This window comes from Myodes glareolus, chromosome 18, assembly GCF_982192425.1.
Source record: "Myodes glareolus chromosome 18, mMyoGla1.1, whole genome shotgun sequence".
Lineage (NCBI taxonomy): Eukaryota > Metazoa > Chordata > Mammalia > Rodentia > Cricetidae > Myodes > Myodes glareolus.
Genome location: NC_142043.1, coordinates 38,186,131 through 38,207,024, shown reverse-complemented (window position 1 = coordinate 38,207,024; position 20,894 = coordinate 38,186,131). Strand labels below are relative to the sequence as shown.

The 20,894-nt window shown below is 42.9% G+C and overlaps 1 protein-coding gene across 1 annotated transcript in view; it reads left to right on the top strand.

The window, feature by feature from the left end:
* Creg2 (cellular repressor of E1A stimulated genes 2) overlaps positions 1-20,691 on the top strand; it is a 43,136-nt gene extending 22,445 nt beyond the window's left edge. The window contains exons 3-4 of the mRNA XM_048430258.3: positions 13,596-13,709; positions 14,974-20,691. Of these exons, the coding sequence (XP_048286215.1) occupies positions 13,596-13,709; positions 14,974-15,121 (262 nt within the window). The 3' untranslated portion in view covers positions 15,122-20,691. The remainder of the gene's footprint in view (positions 1-13,595; positions 13,710-14,973) is intronic.
* The last annotated feature ends 203 nt before the right edge of the window (positions 20,692-20,894 follow it).

Sequence of the window (20,894 nt, the reverse complement as noted above, 5' to 3'; positions counted from 1 at the left end):
TAAGCTGACCCATAGTCCAGCGTGGGGAGGGGAGGGGGTTCACAAGGTCCCAGCCCATCTGATGAGCTTTGGCAGTTTGTAGCCAAATGGAGGGAGCGAGTTTTCTTCAGTATTGTGATCCGTGGTAGGTTGTTCATGTTCCCATGGATGATACTCTACACTGATGTGCATATGGGGAGCACTAACTACACGGATGTGCATATGGGGAACACTAACTACACGGATGTGCATATGGGGAGCACTAACTACACGGATGTGCATATGGGGAGCACTACACTGATGTGCATACTGCAAACATTGTGTGCATATGGGGAGCACTAACTGCACTGATGTGCATATGGGGAGCACTAAATGGACTCGGTGGTATTTGAAAAAGACAAGGACATTAAGTTGGGAGGGTGTTGTCTGAGTTTTCTGTCCTGCCTGGTTCCTGCAGTCGTTAAGTCCCAAAGAAATCACACAGAGGTCTACATTAACTATAAACTGATTGGCCCATTAGCTCAGGCTTCTTATTAACTCTTATAACTGATATTAGCCCATTATTCTTGTCTATGCTAGCCACATGGCTCGGTACCTTTTTCAGTGAGGCAGTCACAAGAGGGGGATGGGGCCCAGGAGGACTTATAGGTAGGAGGGAAGTGAGAGTATTTATGATCTAAATATATTGTGTTCATATCTGAAATTACTAAAGAAAAATAATTTTAAAGAGGATCCAAAGCAGCTCGAGCCGTGGCTCAGAGCGGTAGGAGCGCCTAACGCTGAGTGCCTGGTGCCAAGGTCGCAGGTTGGAATCCCGCTTGCGCCTGTTGCCAGGCATCTAGACGTGATCTCTATGCGGAAACGATAGTGACGTTGGCATATCCGATATTAAAGATAGCCGGCCTGCAGCAAGCTAAGACCGCAGGCAAGGAGACTTCTGGACAGCGAGGGGCTCTGATCCTGTGGAGGGGCCGGGGTGGAGGCGGTGAGTGCAAAGGGACGGGAGTCCCGGTGTTCTGATAGCCGGCCTGCAGCAAGCTAAGACCGCAGGCAAGGAGACTTCTGGACAGCGAGGGGCTCTGATCCTGTGGAGGGGATCCTTCATCTGACGAAGGACGGCGATACAGTCGGAGATCCACATTGCAACACCGGACTGAGCCCCCCGAGGTCCAAATGAGGAGCAGATGGAGGAAGAACATGAAAAACGAAATCAGTACTGCGAGGGATGCTATCACCCACTGATACAAGGGAACGGATCTGATGAGAGTTTACCAAGGCCAGTTGGACCGGGACTGAACGAGGACGTGATCTAACCAGACTCTCCGAATTTGGCCGGATTCTCTGACTGTGGCTGACCCGAAGTCTTTTTGAAAAGCCATTGACTATGACATTGGGACCTGTTTCCTCTACATATAATGGATTTTGGGGATCCAGTTTGTTTGGACACTCACCTTCCTGGACCTGGAGGGAGGGGGAAGGAACTGGAACTTCCCACAGGGCAGGAAACCCTGACTGCCCTGGGGGACGAAGAGGGAGGAGGAGGGGGAGTAGGGGGAGTGGGAGGGTGTTGGGAGGGGGGGGCGGAAATGGAAACTTTTATAATTTAATAAAATGTACAAAAAAAAAAAAAAAATTAAAAAAAAAAAAAAGAGGATCCAAGTGATATTGAATAACTATTTTAATATAATTTGTTTTTTTATATTTGTAGGTACTGATATAACTTTCCAAACCCTCAAAGATCATGACATAGTTTTTCCTATAACATTTTTCCTTAATTTTTCTTTTTTTCCCCTTAACACGAACATATAGACCTCTAAATAACTAACCTTCTGGTCACAAAGGGTTGGGAAAGGCTGCATATGTATTCACTAGAACAATTGCATTCTTCCTGAGGTTTGAGGCTTGAGAATGCAGCAGGATTCCTGAATCTGGCAAAAGAGAGAAACAGAGGGCAGAGAAATATTTGAGATGTGTTTCGGAGAAAGAGAGAATGCTTCCTTCTGCCCTCTTCAGAAATGCGGCTGCTCACAGACTGGCAGCACCCACTGGGGCCCGCAGGGTACACAGGATCCTCCCTCCTGGTTGGCAGTGAAGGTGCTGCCATTTTAGAAGCAGCAGTGGCCAGCAACCAATGGTGCAGCTTCGAGTCAAAGTCCTCTACACAATGCGTCAGTGCACTGTGGCTGCTACAGCAGCTAGTGCAGCTCAGTGGATTGAGCACCCCAGATTTATTTTTTTTATTGATTTTATTGAGCTCTACATTTTTCTCTGCGCCCCTCGCTGCCTCTCCCCTCCCCTTTCACTCTCTCCCAAGGTCCCCATGCTCCCAATTTACCCAGGAGATATTGTCTTTTTCTATTTCTCATGTAGATTAGGTCTATGTATGTCTCTCTTAAGGTCTTCATTGTTGTCTAAGTTCTCAGGGATTGTAATTTGTAGGCTGGTTTTCTTTGCTTTATATTTAAAAACCATTTATGAGTGAGTACATGTGATAATTGTCTTTCTAGGTCTGAGTTACCTCACTCAATATGATGTTTCTAGATCCATTCATTTGCCTGCAAATTTAAGATGTCGTTATTTTTTCTGCTGTTCAGTACTCCATTGTGTAAATGTAGCACATTTTCCTTATCCATTCTTCGACCGAGGGGCATTTAGGTTGTTTCCAGGTTCTGGCTATGACAAACAAAACTACTATGAACATAGTTGAGCACATGTCCTTGTGGTACAATTGAGCATCCTTTGGATATATACCCAAAAGTGGTATTGCTGGGTCTTGAAGAAGGTTGTTTCCTAATTTTCAGAGAAATTGCCACACTGACATCCAAAGGGGTTGTACCAGCTTGCATTCCCACCAGCAAAGCAGAAGTGTTCCCTTTTCCCCACAACCTCTCCAGCATAAGTTGTCATCAGTGTTTTTGACCTTGGCCATTCTTACAGGTGTAAGATGGAATCTCAGATTTGCATTTCTCTGATGACTAAGGTTGTTGAACATTTCCTTAAGTATCTTTCAGCCATTTTAGATTCAATGTGGCTGGCTTTATGTTGAGATCTTTGATCCATTTGGACTTGAGTTTTGTGCATGGTGATAGATATGGATCTATTTTTATTCTTCTATTTGTTGATATCCAGTTATGTTACCACTATTTGTTAAATATGCTTTCTTTTTTCCATTTGATAATTTTTTTGCTTCTTTGTCAAACATCAGGTGTTCGTAGGTGTGTGGATTAATATCTGGGTCTTCAATTTGGTTCCATTGGTCCTCCTGTCTGTTTTTATGCCAATACCAGGCTTTTTTCAGTATTGTAGCTCTGTAGTAGAGTTTAAAGTCAGGGATTGTGATGTCTTCAGAAGTTCTTTTATTGTACAGGATTGTTTTGACTATCCTGGGTTTTTTACTTTTCCATATGGAGTTGAGTACTGTTCTTTCGAGGTCTGTGAAGAATTTTGCTGGGATTTTGATGGGCATTGCATTGAGCACCCCAGGTTTCTTATATCATAGTGTAGTCAGAAACCAGCATCAGATCTCTTTGAACTAAAGTCTAGGTGTTGTCCGGGCTCTGTTCCTCTCTGAAGGCTCTAGGGGAATGGCCACTCTCTTAGCTTTTCTAGCCTCTACGACTTGTGCCCTCTGCCATACTAGAAGGCAGGAATGCCAACTGAATCTGTCTCACGTCCTAGCCCTTCAACACTTCATTTTGTCTTCTTCTCCTACTTTGAAATTATAACCATGAATGGTGGCCTATTCTTTTAATCCAAGTACTCAGGAAACTGAGGAAGGAGGATTGAAAGTTCAAAGCCGGCTTAGGTTAGGCAGTGAGACTCTATGTCAGTAATTCAGTATTAAAAAGAAAGAACAACAGAACCCTTGTGATTATCTTGGACCTAGCCACAGCCCAGGAAAACCTCATTATTCAAAGACAGGTGATTACTGACCTCAGTTCTCGCTTGTTGTCTAAGGTAGCATATCCACGCACTCCAGAGGTGTGAATGCGAACACCCCTGAGGCCTCACTAGCCAGCCTAAGACAGGGGGGAGGGTGATACCAAGATAAACTGGACTTCCTATTGTACAAAGGTAAAGTTCTCTACATACACAAAACACATAATTTCTTTTCTATTCTGTATAACCACCGCCAATAGAGAAGAAAAGAAGGTTCCTCCTTTAAATATAATGATTTATTAATTCCATTGCTTCATTCAAGAGAGATTTTTGTTGAAGAAATTGACTTTAATCGTGAACAAATAAAGCTGATGGTGTTCTCACCGGGACAACTTCTAATTTCTTGTACCCAACACCGTTTCTTCTTCGCCGTTTGTATTTTGTAATGCACGCCACGTTGTTTCTTCTTTGCTGATTGTATTTATTGTCTCCTGCGTGACTCAGGGTTTGTTTGTTTTAGAGCCGAGCAGATTCTACTTTTCTTGTGATTGCATCCAGGGATTCCTTTGTCTCAGCCCACAAGAAAAATCCATGACTCAGCAGCTAGACTTTTGCAGTGTTGAAAACACCACAGACCGTAATACTTTTGGACAGAACATGGTGTTCTTCCATACAGCAATTTGTCTGAATACGTGGGCATGGCCAGCTATTACCCTCTCTTGTCAGGACTCAACAGGGTGTATGATAAAGAAAAGCTTCCAGGCAGGTAAAGACAAGTTCCTTAAGTCTATGCAAAACATGTATATGGCTTGGCAGAGGCATCTTTCTCAAGACTTTCCCATAACATAATGAGTGGGAAGCAGTGGTGCTGAGTCACGCCTCCAGACAGCTGCTTTATGACATCTGTCATCAGTGTTACGACGAATTGTCAGTGTCTGCTTGGTCAGGTGTGTCAGGATCCCCAAGGCTCCCCCAGACTCAGTGACTTCTTACAAGCACTCACAGAACTCAGAAGCTCACGGGTGACTTCACTGAAAAGACACAGGAAGAGATAAGCAAAGGCGCAAGGTGTGTGCCGTGAAGGCCACAAGATATCAGACATAAGCCAGCCACCAAGCATGGGGCATCTGCATGGGGCAAATTCAATTTCTCAAGCAATGATGCATGGAAATCTGTGCAAAGTGTTGTCAATCAAGCCTCTCTGGACCCTGGTAACCGGGTTTTGGGTGTAACCTGGTCCTGTGCACACCATTAGTAGCTGTATCTGATCTTGGCTCCTTAGACTTCAACTTCCCAAGGGACCAAATGTTGTGCGTGGCCAAGGTCCTCAGTCAGAACACTCAAAGGACTCAGAAGTTGTCATGCAGGACCTGTTCAAGGGTCAGACCTCCTGAAGATGGACCTTTCTTAGATTATGCTGGGTTTGGACAGCCCAAGCCGGCTAAGTTAGTCCTCTCCTAACAGCACCGTCGCTGTTCTTGGTGTATTGCTACATCAAATGGACATTGTGAGGATTAATCAACCTCTGATGTATAAAATATATCCATTCTAAGTAATTATATCTGTCTTTAAAGCTAAACAACTAACTAACTAGGTTCGGAGATTTGAACTAATTTCCATATCCCACAAGATACGGTCTGACTAAAACGGAGCCCAGCTTTCGCTACGGCATGGCAGACGTCAGCATCTCTTCTGTCATTCTCCTGATGCTAAAACCCAGGGCACCACGTTTGGTATATTAAAGATAATAAAGGTATAAGACATATTTTCCCGTATGCTTCTGAATTTCCAGGAAGAAGATCCGTAGCAAACACAGCCAGTCTACATTTAAACCTGAATTTTCCGAAACACTTTCAACTTTTCGTGTTCCTCGATTCCTGACCACATCATGTCTCATACACTACCCTGTTCATTTAATCTCCTTCAATGCAGCAACAATCTGCATCTGCCATAAGCACAGCTGTGCCCTCGGTGATGCAAGGGATGTAGACAATAGGTTTCAAGGCCAGAGAGATGGCTCAGCAGTTGGGAGCACTGACTGGCTGCTCTTATAAAGAACATGGGTTCCATTCTCAGTACCTCCATGGTGGCTCACAACCATCTGGAAGTCTAGTTCTAGGAGATCCAATGCCCTCTTCTGCTCTCTGTGGTGCCAGGCACATAACTGATCCATAGACATACATGCAGGTAAAACACCTGCGGTGGTTTGAAAGAAAATGGCTGCACCCAGGCTAGCACTGACGTCATTTTGGTTGAGTTTTCTGTTTCCTGATTTTTGTCATAGTTTCTTACTCTCCCCGTAAGGGTGGCAGCAGAACTTGAAACGGGCACTGGCACAGGCATCTTTCACCCCATCTCTGGACACCTGTGCACCCCCTCTGCTTGAGTATGAGCAGGAGGTCAACCTCCTGTCAAAGATAATAAGGGTGCTAAGATGCAATCCAGTGCTTGTTAAATATTATACAGGACTCAGTCTTGGCTTTATTGGAGGTAGTGAGACTTTCCGATGGCTGAAAGGTTAACCATGTGGTGTGAAAGTCCTGCTGATGTGTTGGCAAGCCACATAGCACATTTAAATAGCTGAACCCAATCAGAATGTACTTGTGTGCAGTGTGATACGTGGGTCTCTTCATGGGATGTGGATGCACACATGTGTGTGTGCACGAGCATGGGGCCAGAGGACGGCCAACCTGAGATGTGGTTTCTTGGGGGCCGTCTGCCCGATCATCCTACAGAGTGAATATAAACAATACCAGCTAGGCTGCCCAGAGAATAGAAACTATGTTCTGAAATAGTTCACACAGAAACAGATGTCCAAAATACATGGTTAGCAAGCTGCACTCACAATTCCTAGCTACCCGTCTAGATTTGCAGAGCTATGAGCAAAAAGAGGAAGTCTATTCATATAGCTAACCACATCACTGGAAACTATAAAGACTACAGAAATTATATTGTTATGATGTCATAAACCTAAGTGTGTGTCTTTATTTGCTTAATTTAGTAGTCCCACCCTCAAAGAATTTTTTTTTTGGTTTTTTTTTCCCCCGACAGGGTCTCCCTGTGAGCTTCGTATAGTCTGAACCTTCCTAGTACAGGCTAGCTTTAAACTCTCAGAGATCAGCTTGCCTCTACACTCAAGGTGCTTGGGTTAAAGGCATGTGCCACCACTGCAGCCCAAAGGATAGATTTTTTTTAAAAAAAAAGATTTAGTTATGAGCCAGGTGTAATGGCAGATGCCTTTAATCCCAGCATTCACAGTTAGACTGGGGTACAAGTCTGTGGATACATCAATCTCCAGCACTCTATGTGTTTAAAGTGCAAGTCTATGTTTTACAAATATATTATGGTCTGGGTGGAAAGTATCCTCTACACTGGTAAAGGCTGGGTCCCTAGAAAGTTTCACTACTTTAGAATGAGATGGAAAATTCAGGAGATGTGCCTGGCTGGAGCAAGTTGGTCACTGGGGCAAGGCCTGGAAAGATTGACCTTGTCCCTGCCTTCTCCTCCTGGTCCTCTCTGCCTCTTGTCCATCTTATGGTGAGCTTGCTTGCTCCATCAGAAGCTCCCCGCCTTGATCCCCAGCTTCTCTTTGGATCCACAGCAATAGAGGTAGCAACAGTGGGTTACAACCTCTGAAGCCGGAGGCAAAGCAAATCCACCCTCCTTTAAATTGGTTTTGCTCAGTGAAAACCTGTGGTAAAGTCTGATCAGTGGTTTAGAAGCTCTTGGAGCTGATTTGCTAGATGAATGTAGAAGTCTAGAAGTCTGGAAGCGCCAGAGAACACCGTGGGCAGAATCGAGTGGGTGATCTGGCTGACTGGGATGCATCAGCAAAACTGTGTACTTTTGACTTCAGGTGGGAGCAAGTATTGAGAATTGACTGGAGACTGTGTGTTACCCTGTGACCAAGTTCTGGTCTCTGTTGTGCCTATTCCCTGACACTTTGGGGGAGGTTTTTCGGCGTTTGGCTGTGTAGTGGGTTTCTCTGGATTTTTTTTTTATAATTATTTTTATAATGAGATTTGAGAACAAAAAGAAAGATCATAAATAAATGAAAAATTTGCTGTTTAGACAACCAAAGAAGTGGTTTTCAAGTTTGGGTGTAAGGAAGGCAGCATTACAGAACAGATTAACGCCAAGAAAAAAAGAAACTTCTTACTTTACACCAGAACAACAGTAAAAGATAGTCTGAGGGCATCTGGAGAATTGGGCAAACTCCACCCATTTGGGGTCTAAAGATGTGAAAGAATAAACTTGTTCAGAAGACTTGACTTGGCAAAGAGGGCTCTGGGGCTTTCTGATCACAGAGGGCCTCCCAGAAAGCTGGTTTCCCAGAATTCCTTTCAGTCTGCAGCTACATAGGCACTCAGAGACCACCAAGATGGGGTCCAAGAACCGCCTACTGCTAATCTAACAGTAGAACTTGGCATTGTCCGCGGGCATCCTGATGTTTGCATGCATGCAAAATGTAAAATAATGGAGTCAGGGAAGCTTACACCCAGGTTTCCAAGGAAAGTGTAAAAGGCCAGAAAATGTGTGGTGGGGCTGGAATCTCTTCCGGCAACCCCAGAAAGGCCCATGAGCGAAGCCTTGCGGATGACCCTAAGAGCAATAGACACTGGATGTTGGAACCCCAAGGGTGGAACAACTAACTTCTATGGAAAACGGCAGGCAGCAAACGGAACCAGCGGAACCAGCGTAAGAGAGCAGCCTAGAGGGCTGTGAAGGGTAAAGCAGCCGAGTGGAGCTGACGTCACACGTTTAATGCTTACCCTGCTATGTTTTGGTCTTGCCTTCCTTACACCCTCTCCTTTCTGTTCCCTGACTCTTCCTTCTTTTTTTTTTTATATTTATTTATTTATTTATTATGTATACAATATTCTTTCTGCCAGAAGAGGGCACCAGACCTCATTACAGATGGTTGTGAGTCACCATGTGGTTGCTGGGAATTGAACTCAAGACCTTTGGAAGAGCAGGCAATGCTCTTAACCTCTGAGCCATCTCTCCAGCCCCCTGACTCTTCCTTCTTGAAGCAGGAATGTTTACTTTGTGTCATTGTGCATTGTAAGTATGTAACTGGCCATTTAAATGTATAGAGGCTTTCCACTCTGTTTGTCTTGAGTCTTAGAAGAAACATTGGGTTTGAACTTTTAAGCCCTGCTAGAACCATTCAGACTTGGGGGAATAGTGGGGATGGACTAAATGTATATTGCTATCAAAAGTTTACTGTGAATCTTTGTGGCCCAGGCAGAATGCATGGTTTAGAAATAAAATACTCCCCATGGACTCATGTGTGAAAACTCGGTCCCCAGCTGACAACATAATTTGGTACCTGATGAAAACTCCAGAAGGTGAAGCATATAGATGTACCTAGAAGTATTCTCCGTTCCACTGGTCCCCCCTGGACTGTTTTCTTTTCTGCCTACCTGTTTCCAGAACTGCTTATGAAACAACCACTTTGAGGCTTAAGATTAATTATATACTCTTTGACCTATTAGCTCAGGCTTATTAACTAACTCTTACATATTAAATATATAACCCATTTCTATTATTTTACATTTTACCACAAGGGTCGTGGTTTGTTACCTCACCTCTTGCTTCCTTAGTGATTGCTGGTATCTATCTGACTTTGCATTCAGTGTAGTTTTCCTGCCTACCTATATTCTGCCCTAGCATAGGCCAAAGTAGCTTCATTATTAACCACTGGTAATAAAACATATCACAGCATACAGGGGAGAAACCCATATCATATAGGCTAAAGGATATATTAGCCAGAGTTCTAGATAGATGGATAGATAGATAGATAGATAGATAGATAGATAGATAGATAGATAGATAAATAGAGGTAAGTAGGTAGGTAGGAAGGTAGGTAGGTAGGTAGGTAGGTGGGAGTATTAGAGTAACTTACAGGCTGTGGTCCTACTAGTCTAACAATGGCTGTCTACCAAGTAAATGTCCAAGAATCCAGTAGTTTAGTTCCCAAGGCTGGATGTCTCAGCTGGTCTTCCGTATACACCAGAATCCCAGGGAAGAAATAGACTTGCCAGTAAGAGCAAGCAGGCAAAGAAAGCAAGCTTTCTTCTTCCAAGTCCTTTGTACAGGCGACCAATAAAAGGTATGGCCCAGATTAAAACTATATATCTTCCCACCTCAAAACATCAGTATTAAAATTGGGTCTTCCCATTTCAAATTATTTAACTAAGAAGAAAGAATCCCTCACAGGTGTGCCCAGACACTTGAATTTTAGTTGATACCAGATATAATCAGGTGGACTACCAAGAATAGGCAGCACAGAGGAAGTAATCACATGCCCTGGAAAAATATACCTTATTATTGTCCCTTCCTCCTGTCCCTTTCTGCTTGCTGTCCATCATGAAGTGAGCAGTCCCTCCCTTCTCAAGCTCCCCCGTGAGAGTGTGTAGCTTCCTTTGGATCCACAGCACTAGGTCTGCTGATGCCAGACTGATACTGCTGAAGTCAGGGACCAAAGTGGACCCTCTTCCATTAAGTTATTTTTCTCAGGGATGAAAAACTGACCATATGTATTTGAATTTCTAATAAACAACAAATGCTTTTCTTCCTGTGAGTATGGCCCAGGCACCTCTTTTATCTGATAACTCTCATTAGGTTATTACATATTCAATATATAGATATCTGGGTTGCAACTAAAATGTGTGAACACATGTATAGGTTATAGACCAGTAACAGAAAGACAAACCACTTAACCCAACAGGAAAATATGCAGGAAAAGAAAAGGCAAGAGCAATAAATTATAATATATATAATATATTATTTATTTATAATATAATAAATTATATATAATATTAATATTATATATTATTATATATTATGATATTTATAATATATAAACATGTTATATGTTTAACTATGTGCAATCAAGGAGACGCAACTACTAAAACACTACTGAAACTTTCAGTTGGAAAAAACTTCATTCTGTTAATATCAGGAGGTGTCAGAGAGAACAAATAGCCACAAGGTCCTTCTTGCCTGGAATAGAAATTGCAAAAGCGCTTTGCAAAGCCAAAGAGATCAAGCCAACCCAACGGCAACCCTCAGATCTATGCCAAGGGAATCATATGCAGCATTGACTATCGTGGAATCATTTACAACCAGATTAAATTGAGGTGGGGCAACTAAAGCAGAATAAATAAGTAAATAAATTTCAGAAATGTTTTTATCATAGACTGTTACAGGCAAGACCAAAATAAATGAAGTAGAGCTACCCATGGTCAAGACAAATCTTTAACATAAATCGAGTGCTAAAGCATCAAGTTGCAGGGCTGTGATTTGATATATGCACACTGTGCTAAGCACACAGAAAGCAAGATATTACTTGCCGGTGCCTATAAACAATAAAATAAAAGATGTCTAGATGTAAAACACTAAATTAAAGGTAACTCCAAAAGATATAAAGAGAATAGCATTGAGGCAATATGGGGGGAGGGCGCGTCATTGCTCTTGTCTCCCTATAAAGGAAAATGACGAAGAGAAGAAAGAAGGAACGAAATGGGCAAAGATTTTGAAACTGTAAGATCTGACAAGGTTGCATGATGCATATTATTAAAATAAATCAAAATGGTTACAAAACAGACAAAGGGAAGGGGGGAGACGTGGAGAGATAGAGAGAGACGCATGGGACGAATCTTTCCTAACTTAGCCTTAAAAATTTGCTGACAAGGCAGCCACACAGACACAGTGTCTGGAAATGAATATGCCCGGAGGAACACTTTTCAGGAACCTTCCAAGGTTTGAGAAATACGGGAGTGACCAGTCTTTCCTCCTATCCAGAACATTCCAATGAGCTGACAAAATTCAGTACCAGCCTGAGACACATCAGCTTCCAAGGGCTGAACCTGGGAGCAGCTCAATGGCTTTCCTCTCAGAACACGCTTTCAGTTTTGACAAGCCTTGGTTTCTTGGTTTGTGGCTCTGTTTTATACATAAGTAAAACTGGGTTTGCTCTCTTTGGCCCCATGATTTCTTAGTTTAGTCAGCTTTCAGTGTGTCAGGATGCTGTCCAAAGGTGACAACCCTCCAACAATAAATACTCTAAGGAGAGGATAATGTCGTGTTACACAGTGAGTACATTTATCTATATCCATGAGGAAATATATGTGGAATATGGAATGGCCAGCAAAGGGTTAAAGCAGCCTCACAGGAAGATACAGGATCACTGCAGTCAGTAGGTAAGATATTGAGAAACCTGTTAAAGAGAGCCAGAGAGATGACTCAGTGGTTAAGAGCACTGTCTGCTCCTCCAGAGGACCCAGGTTTGGTTCCCAAAGCCCACACAGTGGCTTGTAAACATCTACAACTCCAGTTCTAAGTGATCCAATGCCCTCCTCTGGTTTTCTTGGGTACGAGGTTGCACCTACTGCATAGATACCATGCAGAAAAACATTTGCACACATAAATAAAAATATAAAAGACAGTCATCAAGGGGGATGATGGTTCAGAAGTTAGAAGCACTGATTGTTCTTTCAGAGGTCCTGAGTTCAATTCCCAGCAACCACATGGTGACTTAACCATCTGGAATAAGATCTGGCACTGTTTCCTGGCCTGCAGGGATACATGCAGACAGAACATTGTATACATAATTAATTTTTTTTAAAAAAAAAAAAGGAACCCATCAAAGTGTTGCTGGAGACACAAAACTGCAGGTCTCCCAGGTGAGCTGGCCTGGGGGTGCACGATGTTGATTGAGTCAGCTGCAGAGACAGAAAAATGGAGGAAAGTCCCCAAACATGGTCAGAATAGGTAGATAGATGGACAGACAGCAGTTCAAGTACGTTGTCTCAAGCGGTGAGGATGGAGCTGAGCCCCAGCCTCAGATACAATCAGGAATTTTCTGATTGTGGGTTTCCTGAGACACACCTTGGGCTGTCGGATAACAAGTGAATGGGGACATCACCATGCAACATCAGATACCCTCCCCTCCACATCCTGATGTCACCATCACCATGCAACATCAGATCCCCTCCCTCCACATCCCGATGTCACCATCACCAGGCAACATCAGATACCCTCCCCTCCACATCCTGATGTCACCATCACCATGCAACATCAGATTCCCTCCCTTCCACATCCTAATGTCACCATCACCATGCAACGTCAGATACCCTCCCCTCCACATCCTGATGTCACCATCACCAGGCAACATCAGATCCCCTCCACTCCCCATCCTGATGTCACCATCACCACACAACATCAGATCCCCTCCCCTCCCCATCCCGATGTCACCATCACCAGGCAACGTCAGATACCCTTCCTTCCACATCCTGATGTCACCATCACCAGGCAACGTCAGATCCCCTCCCCTCCACATCCTGATGTCACCATCACCAGTCAACGTCAGATACCCTTCCTTCCACATCCCGATGCCATCATCTTTTCTCAGTATCGCAAAGCTAGTGACCAAGTCCTTAGCACAAAGACCAAGCTACCACAGTAACAATGACAACCCACCATTCCCATGGCATGTGGCCCCACGACTGTCGTACTTCAGCTGTCCTGTAACTACTCTGGTTGCGTCTAACATATGCACAAAGCACACGTTGCCTATGAAAACATATGCTACAGTGCTTACGGACAATATAAAAATCTGCGGTGGTACAATCAGCAATGTGACCATTTTAAATGTTTGATAAAAATCCTTGGTACTTCAGGCTCTTGTGTCATCCTTGTCTGAAAGCATGAACAATGTTCTTCATCTGCAGAAAAAACATCGTCGACCCAGAAGACCCCCGATGTGCCCGGTTAACGCTCACTGGCCGGATGATCACAGTGCCACCAGGAGAGTTAGAATTCGCCAAGCAGGCCATGTTTTCAAGGTATGAAGGTGCTTTAAAACTGGTCTCCCTGAAGCCAAGTATGGTGGTGCAATCAGAAAGATTCAGAAATTTAAGCCAGTCCACACTGCATAGTGAGTGAATTAAAGGCTAGCCTAAGCTACAAAGTGGGACTTTATCATAAAAAAAAAAAAAATACAGCAAAAAAAAAACCTGTTTGTCCCAATATAGACAAGAATAAGTGGATGTCAGAGATGGTGAAGGAATGGTGTTTACTGGCCTGCTCTTCCTGGCTTGCTCAGTTGGCTTTTATACTCCCCAGGACCATCCTGCATAGGGATGGCACCACCCACAAAGGGCTGGGTTTTGCTGCATCAATCATTAATTAAGAAATTGCCCATAGGCCAATCTGATGGAGGCATTTTTCTCCATATAAGTTTCCTCTTCCCAGATGACCCTGGCTTTTTTCAAACTAGCGATAAAACCAACCACCACGTGTGCCTTGCCATGAAAACAACTGAGCCTTCCTAGCCCTACCAGTGCCACAGACATGCTCGGACATCTCTATCAAGACCATGGTGACATTTGTTTTGTTGCAGGTGTCCTTCTCGTTTGTTATTGGTTCTTGAATTATGTTTATAACATCTTTAGATGTGAAAAAAAATATTTTTATAAAATTGGAAGGAAAAAAAAAACAGACCAACTATAGCCCCTGCCTCCAAAGATATTCCCATGCATTTGGAAGGTAGCTGTCAGTATAGCAATGGGAGGACAGAGCTCCCTGTCCACGCTGCCTGGCTCTCAGCTTCCTGCAGGACTGGAAATCTCTCCAGGAGGAGATACATTCATGGGCTCACCATTCTGTTACTTTTCATACAGAAACACACAAGGTCTTTCTTGATGCTTCCCACTGGCAGTCATCAGCAATCACTAAGCACTAGGACCAAATGCTAGGGAGCTGTGCACGTCCTTCTTACTCCCCATACAGCCCTGTGATGAGCATCATCACCTTCACCCACACGACAGGTGAGGAGATAGCCATAGACGCAGCACCAGCATCTGAACTCATCCGCTATGGAACTGGGATTCACACCCCAGAGCCTGGCTCCAGAGCAGAGCTCTTAGCCACTCTGAATAGAGACCATAGCTTCCTGCCTTGCTAAGGCTCCCCCAGACCCTGCTCCCCAACCCATCAGTGTCTACATTTCGGGGGGTGTTGAGTCCAAATCAGGCCTAGAGGTGGGAGATCCCTGGGACTGGCTGAGATGCACTGTTTCGCTACGTTCTTCTCCCTCTGCTTCTGCAGGCATCCAGGGATGAGAAAGTGGCCCCGCCAGTATGAATGGTTCTTCATGAAGATGTGGGTAGAACACATCTGGCTTCAGAAGTGGTATGGGGGTGTAGCCGACATCCCAAGGGAGGAGTACTTCAAAGCAGCTCCCAGGAAGGCCTGACGGTAACACAAAAGTCCTGGGCTTTGCATTAAAGTGAAGACCTTTGAAGTGAAGAAGCCAGACAGTCACTGACTGCTGTCTCTTTGTTGAAGGCCTAGCTGCCCTGTCATCCTGCAGCAGAATGGGAAAGGGTGAACAGGGAACCTTGGGCTAGACTTCAGATTCACTGGAGTGGTCCTTTGTGGGTCCACCGTTCGTACGGGCACTTCACATAGAAAGATTTTGTTTATCCTGCACTCAATCCAGACACACCCATTTGGAAATCATGGCTGTCCAAAGGGAAGTAGTGGTTGCTGTTCCTTTCTTTCAAAAAAAAAAAGCAATGATCGTATGTACCACGTGATTGCCTTATATCATGAGAACATCGTGTTACTTACTATCCGAAAGCGATGCTTTGAATGGAAGCTCATTGCATTCAAAGAGCTGAATGCGCACCACATTGAGTTGCTGTGGGTTCAGGGCAAGGTGGAAGGTTTTCTGTCTGAAGGTCACTCACTAGATGTCACAGAATTGCCAATGCATTTTCTAGAACATATTGGTCACTTGGCGAGCCTTCCCTCCCCCCCCCTTGTAGTGTAGCAGGTGGAGGAAGAAGGTGCAGCTTTGCACGCACCCTGTTCTGGATGAGCAGACCATTAGCGAGAATGGGGTAACCTTGGCATAGTGTTTCCCAGCTCTCCACTGTTACTATTTCCGGTAGAAAGTGCCCCTCTACCCTTCATGATATGTGACATCCAAAATAAGAAGCGCCTCCTTCCACGTGATGTAGTGAAGACAGGGGAGAGAGTCAATCAAGAAAGCAAAGGCCATGTGCAAGAGAAGGACCCCTCCTGGGGGTCTACTCACTGCCCAATCCTGGGCCAGACCCTCAACAGAAGTTGCCTCACCCAGGAGGATGTGTGTCCTTAGTGTTCCTTTCAGACAGGGAGGCTGAGGCTCAGAGAGGTCCAATTGGTATCCCCAGCGCAGATTCCTGAATTCACTGCACATAAAGGATGGGATGCTACCTCCACGTTTTCCCGTTTTAAAATGAAGGAGTTACTGACGCGCTCAGGTAGTCATCCAGCTGGGATCGTGATAATAAAGGAGAATGACGACCTTGCTTGGAGGTCGCTTGTCATTGCTGCAGGTGTCAGGAGTGCAGAGGTAGGGAGCACACTTTGAAGTTTTTCAACAAATCATTTACAAGATTTTTTTTTACAACAAATCAAATTACATTACTGGCATTTAGAAGATGCTAGACTGAAATTGTGTGTTTACCTGAGGCCTGATTGAACCGAAGCATGCACCACCAAGGCCTGAAAGGATCTAACAGTATTCATGCTTTCTATCTTTCCATAAAGGCTAGAAACTCTCTTTAGTGGATCAGGTACGTTATATAACTTAAAATTACATCACTAATGTAGAAAATATACACATTATTAAAACAAAGCAATTTTGTTTAACAAAATAAGACACAAACAGAGTTTCTGTTGCCAAAATATTTTGAAGTACTCCTTACTAGAAACCTAATAAACTGCACAATTTTTTTATTTGACTCAATCCAGCTCATAAGAGTTCCCAACAATCATTATTTTTAATATGTAGTCATAGGGTAGCTTTGCTAAAGATATTTTATATTTCAAGTTTAAAAGTATTGCTACTCCCAATTTAGAATAAGATGGGGAAGGGTGCTGGAAGAGCAAGCATGTGTTAAAGGTATTCCATAAATCAATCTCAAATAACAATCCCTGAAGTATCACTGCTTCCCAGGCTGAATTACTGATATTTGTTTGTTAGCCTGTATGATCAGGTTCCTTTTATGGATGGTGCTTCAAAGCTCTGAAGAGCAGGTTCCGCTTAGAAACACCATAAATCAAAACTACGAGAAATGACATCTGAATATACCAGACAGCAAGAACAATATTGAAAGCTCATGGGCTCGAAACAAAATTTACACTGAATTGAAATGTGTAGGGCTGAATTAGAAGTTTTAGAAATAGCAATAAGGCGAGAAAAATTGAATGCATACAAAGTGGAAAGAAAGAAAAAACACATTCTTATTTTCAATGACATGATTATCTACACAGAAAATTGCAAATAATCCACTTTTTAAAAGTCAATAAGCCAGGGTTGGAAGATGGCTCAGAGGTTAAGAGTACTGGCTGCTCTTTCAGAGGTCCTGAGTTCAATTCCCAGTGACCACATGGTGGTTCACAACCTTCTATAAAGAAATCTGATGTCCTCCTTTGGTGTGCAGGCAGAACATTGTATACAGAATAAATAAATAAAATTTTTGAAAAAATAAAATCAACAAGCCTGAAGGACACAGGAAGGTCTTAGGATCCGTGACCAGCACACAAAATTCAATCCAATTTCCACGTATTAAAAAACAGACAAAATTAAAAGCGTAGACAGTCCCTCCAAAGAAAGTTAAATATTTGGGGTATAAAGTTAACAAATTGTGTGTGGAAGCTATATGATAAAAAAATATTTTTAGTGCTAACAAAAGTAATCAAAGACTTAAACGAGTAAGATGTTCACGGATTAAAAGACACAAAACAGAGTTGAGATCAATTCTTCTTAACTGGGCTCTGGGTTGGGTTCATTTCTATGAAAGCCCCAGCAAAATTTTAGTAAACATATGTAAGCTTACTATAAAAGTTGTACTGCAGAATAGGAGTATAACTCAGCGGCATAGCATTTGCCTAGCATGCTCAAAGCCCTGTTCAATCCCAAGCACCATACACGCACACAGACAGTTACATGTTCCAAGGTGTGTAGTCTTTGAAATAGTGTTTAAAATTCTTTTAAAAAGAGGACAAGTAGGAGAAATCTGTCGAACCAATGGGAAGATCTATTGTATATCAATACTATTCAAGACAGTTTGCTTTTAATAGCATCATGGACACAAAGATCCATGGGACAGAACAGAGAATCTAGAAATGTGATGCATTGAATTTTTGTTTGTTTGTTTGTTTGTTTTAGACAGGGTTTCTCTGTAGCTTTGGAGACTGTCTTGGAACTAGCCCTTGTAGACCAGGCTGGACTCGAACTCACAAAGATTCACCTGCCTCTGCCTCCCGAGTGCTGGGATTAAAGGCTTGTGCCATGACTGTCTGGCCAAATTATTTTTTTTACAAAGTTACAGAGGTTTAACATGTGAGGACAGCCTTTAACAATTGTGATAGGGCATGTGGACGCCCATAGTGAGCCCTGGGCTAACTTACATAAAAACTATGTCAGCGGAGCTCATGTGTGTAAGCACATGAATGTGAAACTACCATGCAATAGAAAGAACTAGAAAACTTCAGGAACAAGGGCTTGGCAGAGTGCTTTTGCACTTGATAACAGTAGTGCACTCCATCACAGGAAATTTTGATGAGTTAGACCTATTAAAATGCAAAAGTTTAGTTATACAAAGGACTCTGTTAAGAGAATGAAGAGACAGATGATGGTGGAAGAATGTCTACAGACCACACATCTAGCAAAATCCTAGTGTTGAGAGAATATGCTAATGTCTGCAGGCTACACATCTGGCCAAGGGCTAGCATTGAGAATATATACAAATGTCAAGAAGGGTGTAAAGGAGACAGATGGTGACATATGCTGTGCTGGGACCATCAGACAGAGCAGGGGCTGGAAAGCCACTTGACTGCTTCCTAAAGCAGTTACCAACCAGAAACTGGACATTGATCCCACGGAAATGAAAACAAAGACTTATGTAATAGAGGGCCAGGAGGATGGTTCAGCGAGGCTCTTACCAGGCAACTCCGCTGACCAGAATTCAATTCCTGAAACCCACCTAAAACAGTAAAAAGAGAGAACTGGCTTCACAAGGTTGGTCTCTGGCCTCCTCATGCACACTGCTGCATAATACACACACACACACACACATACACACACAAAAAAAAAATAACAAAAACACTTCCACATGAATTATCCAACATTAGAAAACTGGAATCAGCTGGGCATGGCGGTACACATCTTTAATACCAGCACTCGGGAGGTAGAGACAGGCAGATCTTGGTGAGATCAAGGCCAGTTTGGTCTACATAGCAAGTTTCAGGACAGCCAGGGCTACATAGAAAGACCTCAAATCTCTCTCTCTCTCTCTCTCTCTCTCTCTCTCTCTCTCTCTCTCTCTCTCTCTCAATCAACTAGATGTCCATTAATCTATGGCTGGTAAGACAAATGGCAGATTATCTATACCATGGAATACTACTCAGTAACATAAAGGAGCTAATTATTAATACAAGCAGAAGCTTGAGGAATCTGCAGAAAATTATGCTAAGTGATTAAACAAGCCATGTAGAGTGTTCACTTTATTTAATTCCATTCACGTAACATTTTGAATGCTGTGATTTTTCTGGAAGGAGCACAGAATGAGACAGGCGAACATAATTTGAACGTGGCTGGAAGTGGATAATGACAGATTCTTATGGTGATGAAGCATCCATAGCTTGACCTAAGTCAATATTAAATTGGGGAAACTGGGTAAAATGAACATGGAACCTCTTGGTATGATTTCTTAAAACTGCATCTGAATCTTTAATTATCTACAACTATCTCAGCATCAGCAGTTGCCTCAAAGGGAGAATTTAATGGAAAACTTGCTGAAATAAATTCTTTATGCCATCTTGCCTGTGAGTCCCTAACAAAATGAAGAACAAAGAGCCACACATCAACACCTAGCAGAAAGGAGACATGTCTTTTGTTAATCACTGATATTCACGTTTGTGAGAGCCATGCAACCCTTCTTCTAAAAGCTTTTTAAATGTATTTAATTTAGTGCTGAACAGAAATTACTAAGAACCTCATGGGGCTGGGGTGTAGCCCAATGGAACACACACACACACACACACATATGTGTGTGTGTGTGTGTGTGTGTGTGTGTGTGTGTGTGTGTGTGTGTATATATATATATATATATATATATATATATATATATATATATATATATAGCGCTGGGAGTGACTCCAAGCATCATGAAAAAGAAAATTGGATGAATTTGCTGTCCAGATTTTCTGTGGGACATTTACGAGAGATGAATGTCTTCAAGTTTCTAATATATACTTGTTGAATAAGTGTGATAAGTAACTGAGTTTGTAAATAAGGTTCTCACTAGATTATCAGCAACCATTTTCTAATCACCAAGAGGGGCCAGTCTTTGCTTTCTCCTAATGAGGCATCTAAAGTAAACCAAGACCCCTATATGTTTGTCATGGCCTCCAACGACTATGGAGCTGGCACGTTGTGAAATTCTGTAGCCGTCGATGCCTGGGGACTATGCTATTTTAGGATTGAAATGTGTTCCTGAAATTGTTCCCCAAAGCCTTGTATTTTATCTTTAACAATATAGCTGTCACCAGTGAAGTATTTATTGATGGTAAAATTCTCTAGAATGCTTCATTGATGTCTGTTTGATTGCAATAGCAAGTTGCTTATGGGAAACGTCGTCACGACAGTCATAGTTTGCCTGTCTTGTGTAAGGCGTGTGGAGCACGGTCTGTTTTCACACTAGGTATGCCTGCCTGTTTTGTCAAAAAACTGTTTCATTCCCAATACAGTTTCTATGCTTGCCTGTACTATCCTAATGGTGTCAAGATATTTGTGCATAGTCTTTTATATGAACTGTTATAAATTAACATTATTAGATTCCTAAGGAAAGAGGCTACTACAGTGCAGCCGCTGAAGACTGTCCAGCAGAAAGGAAAGAACGAGCAGGCGACTTTTGTTAGGACCTTTTTTCTGCTGAGACTGAGCTTGCTGTCTGGCCAGGCTGGTCTCGAAC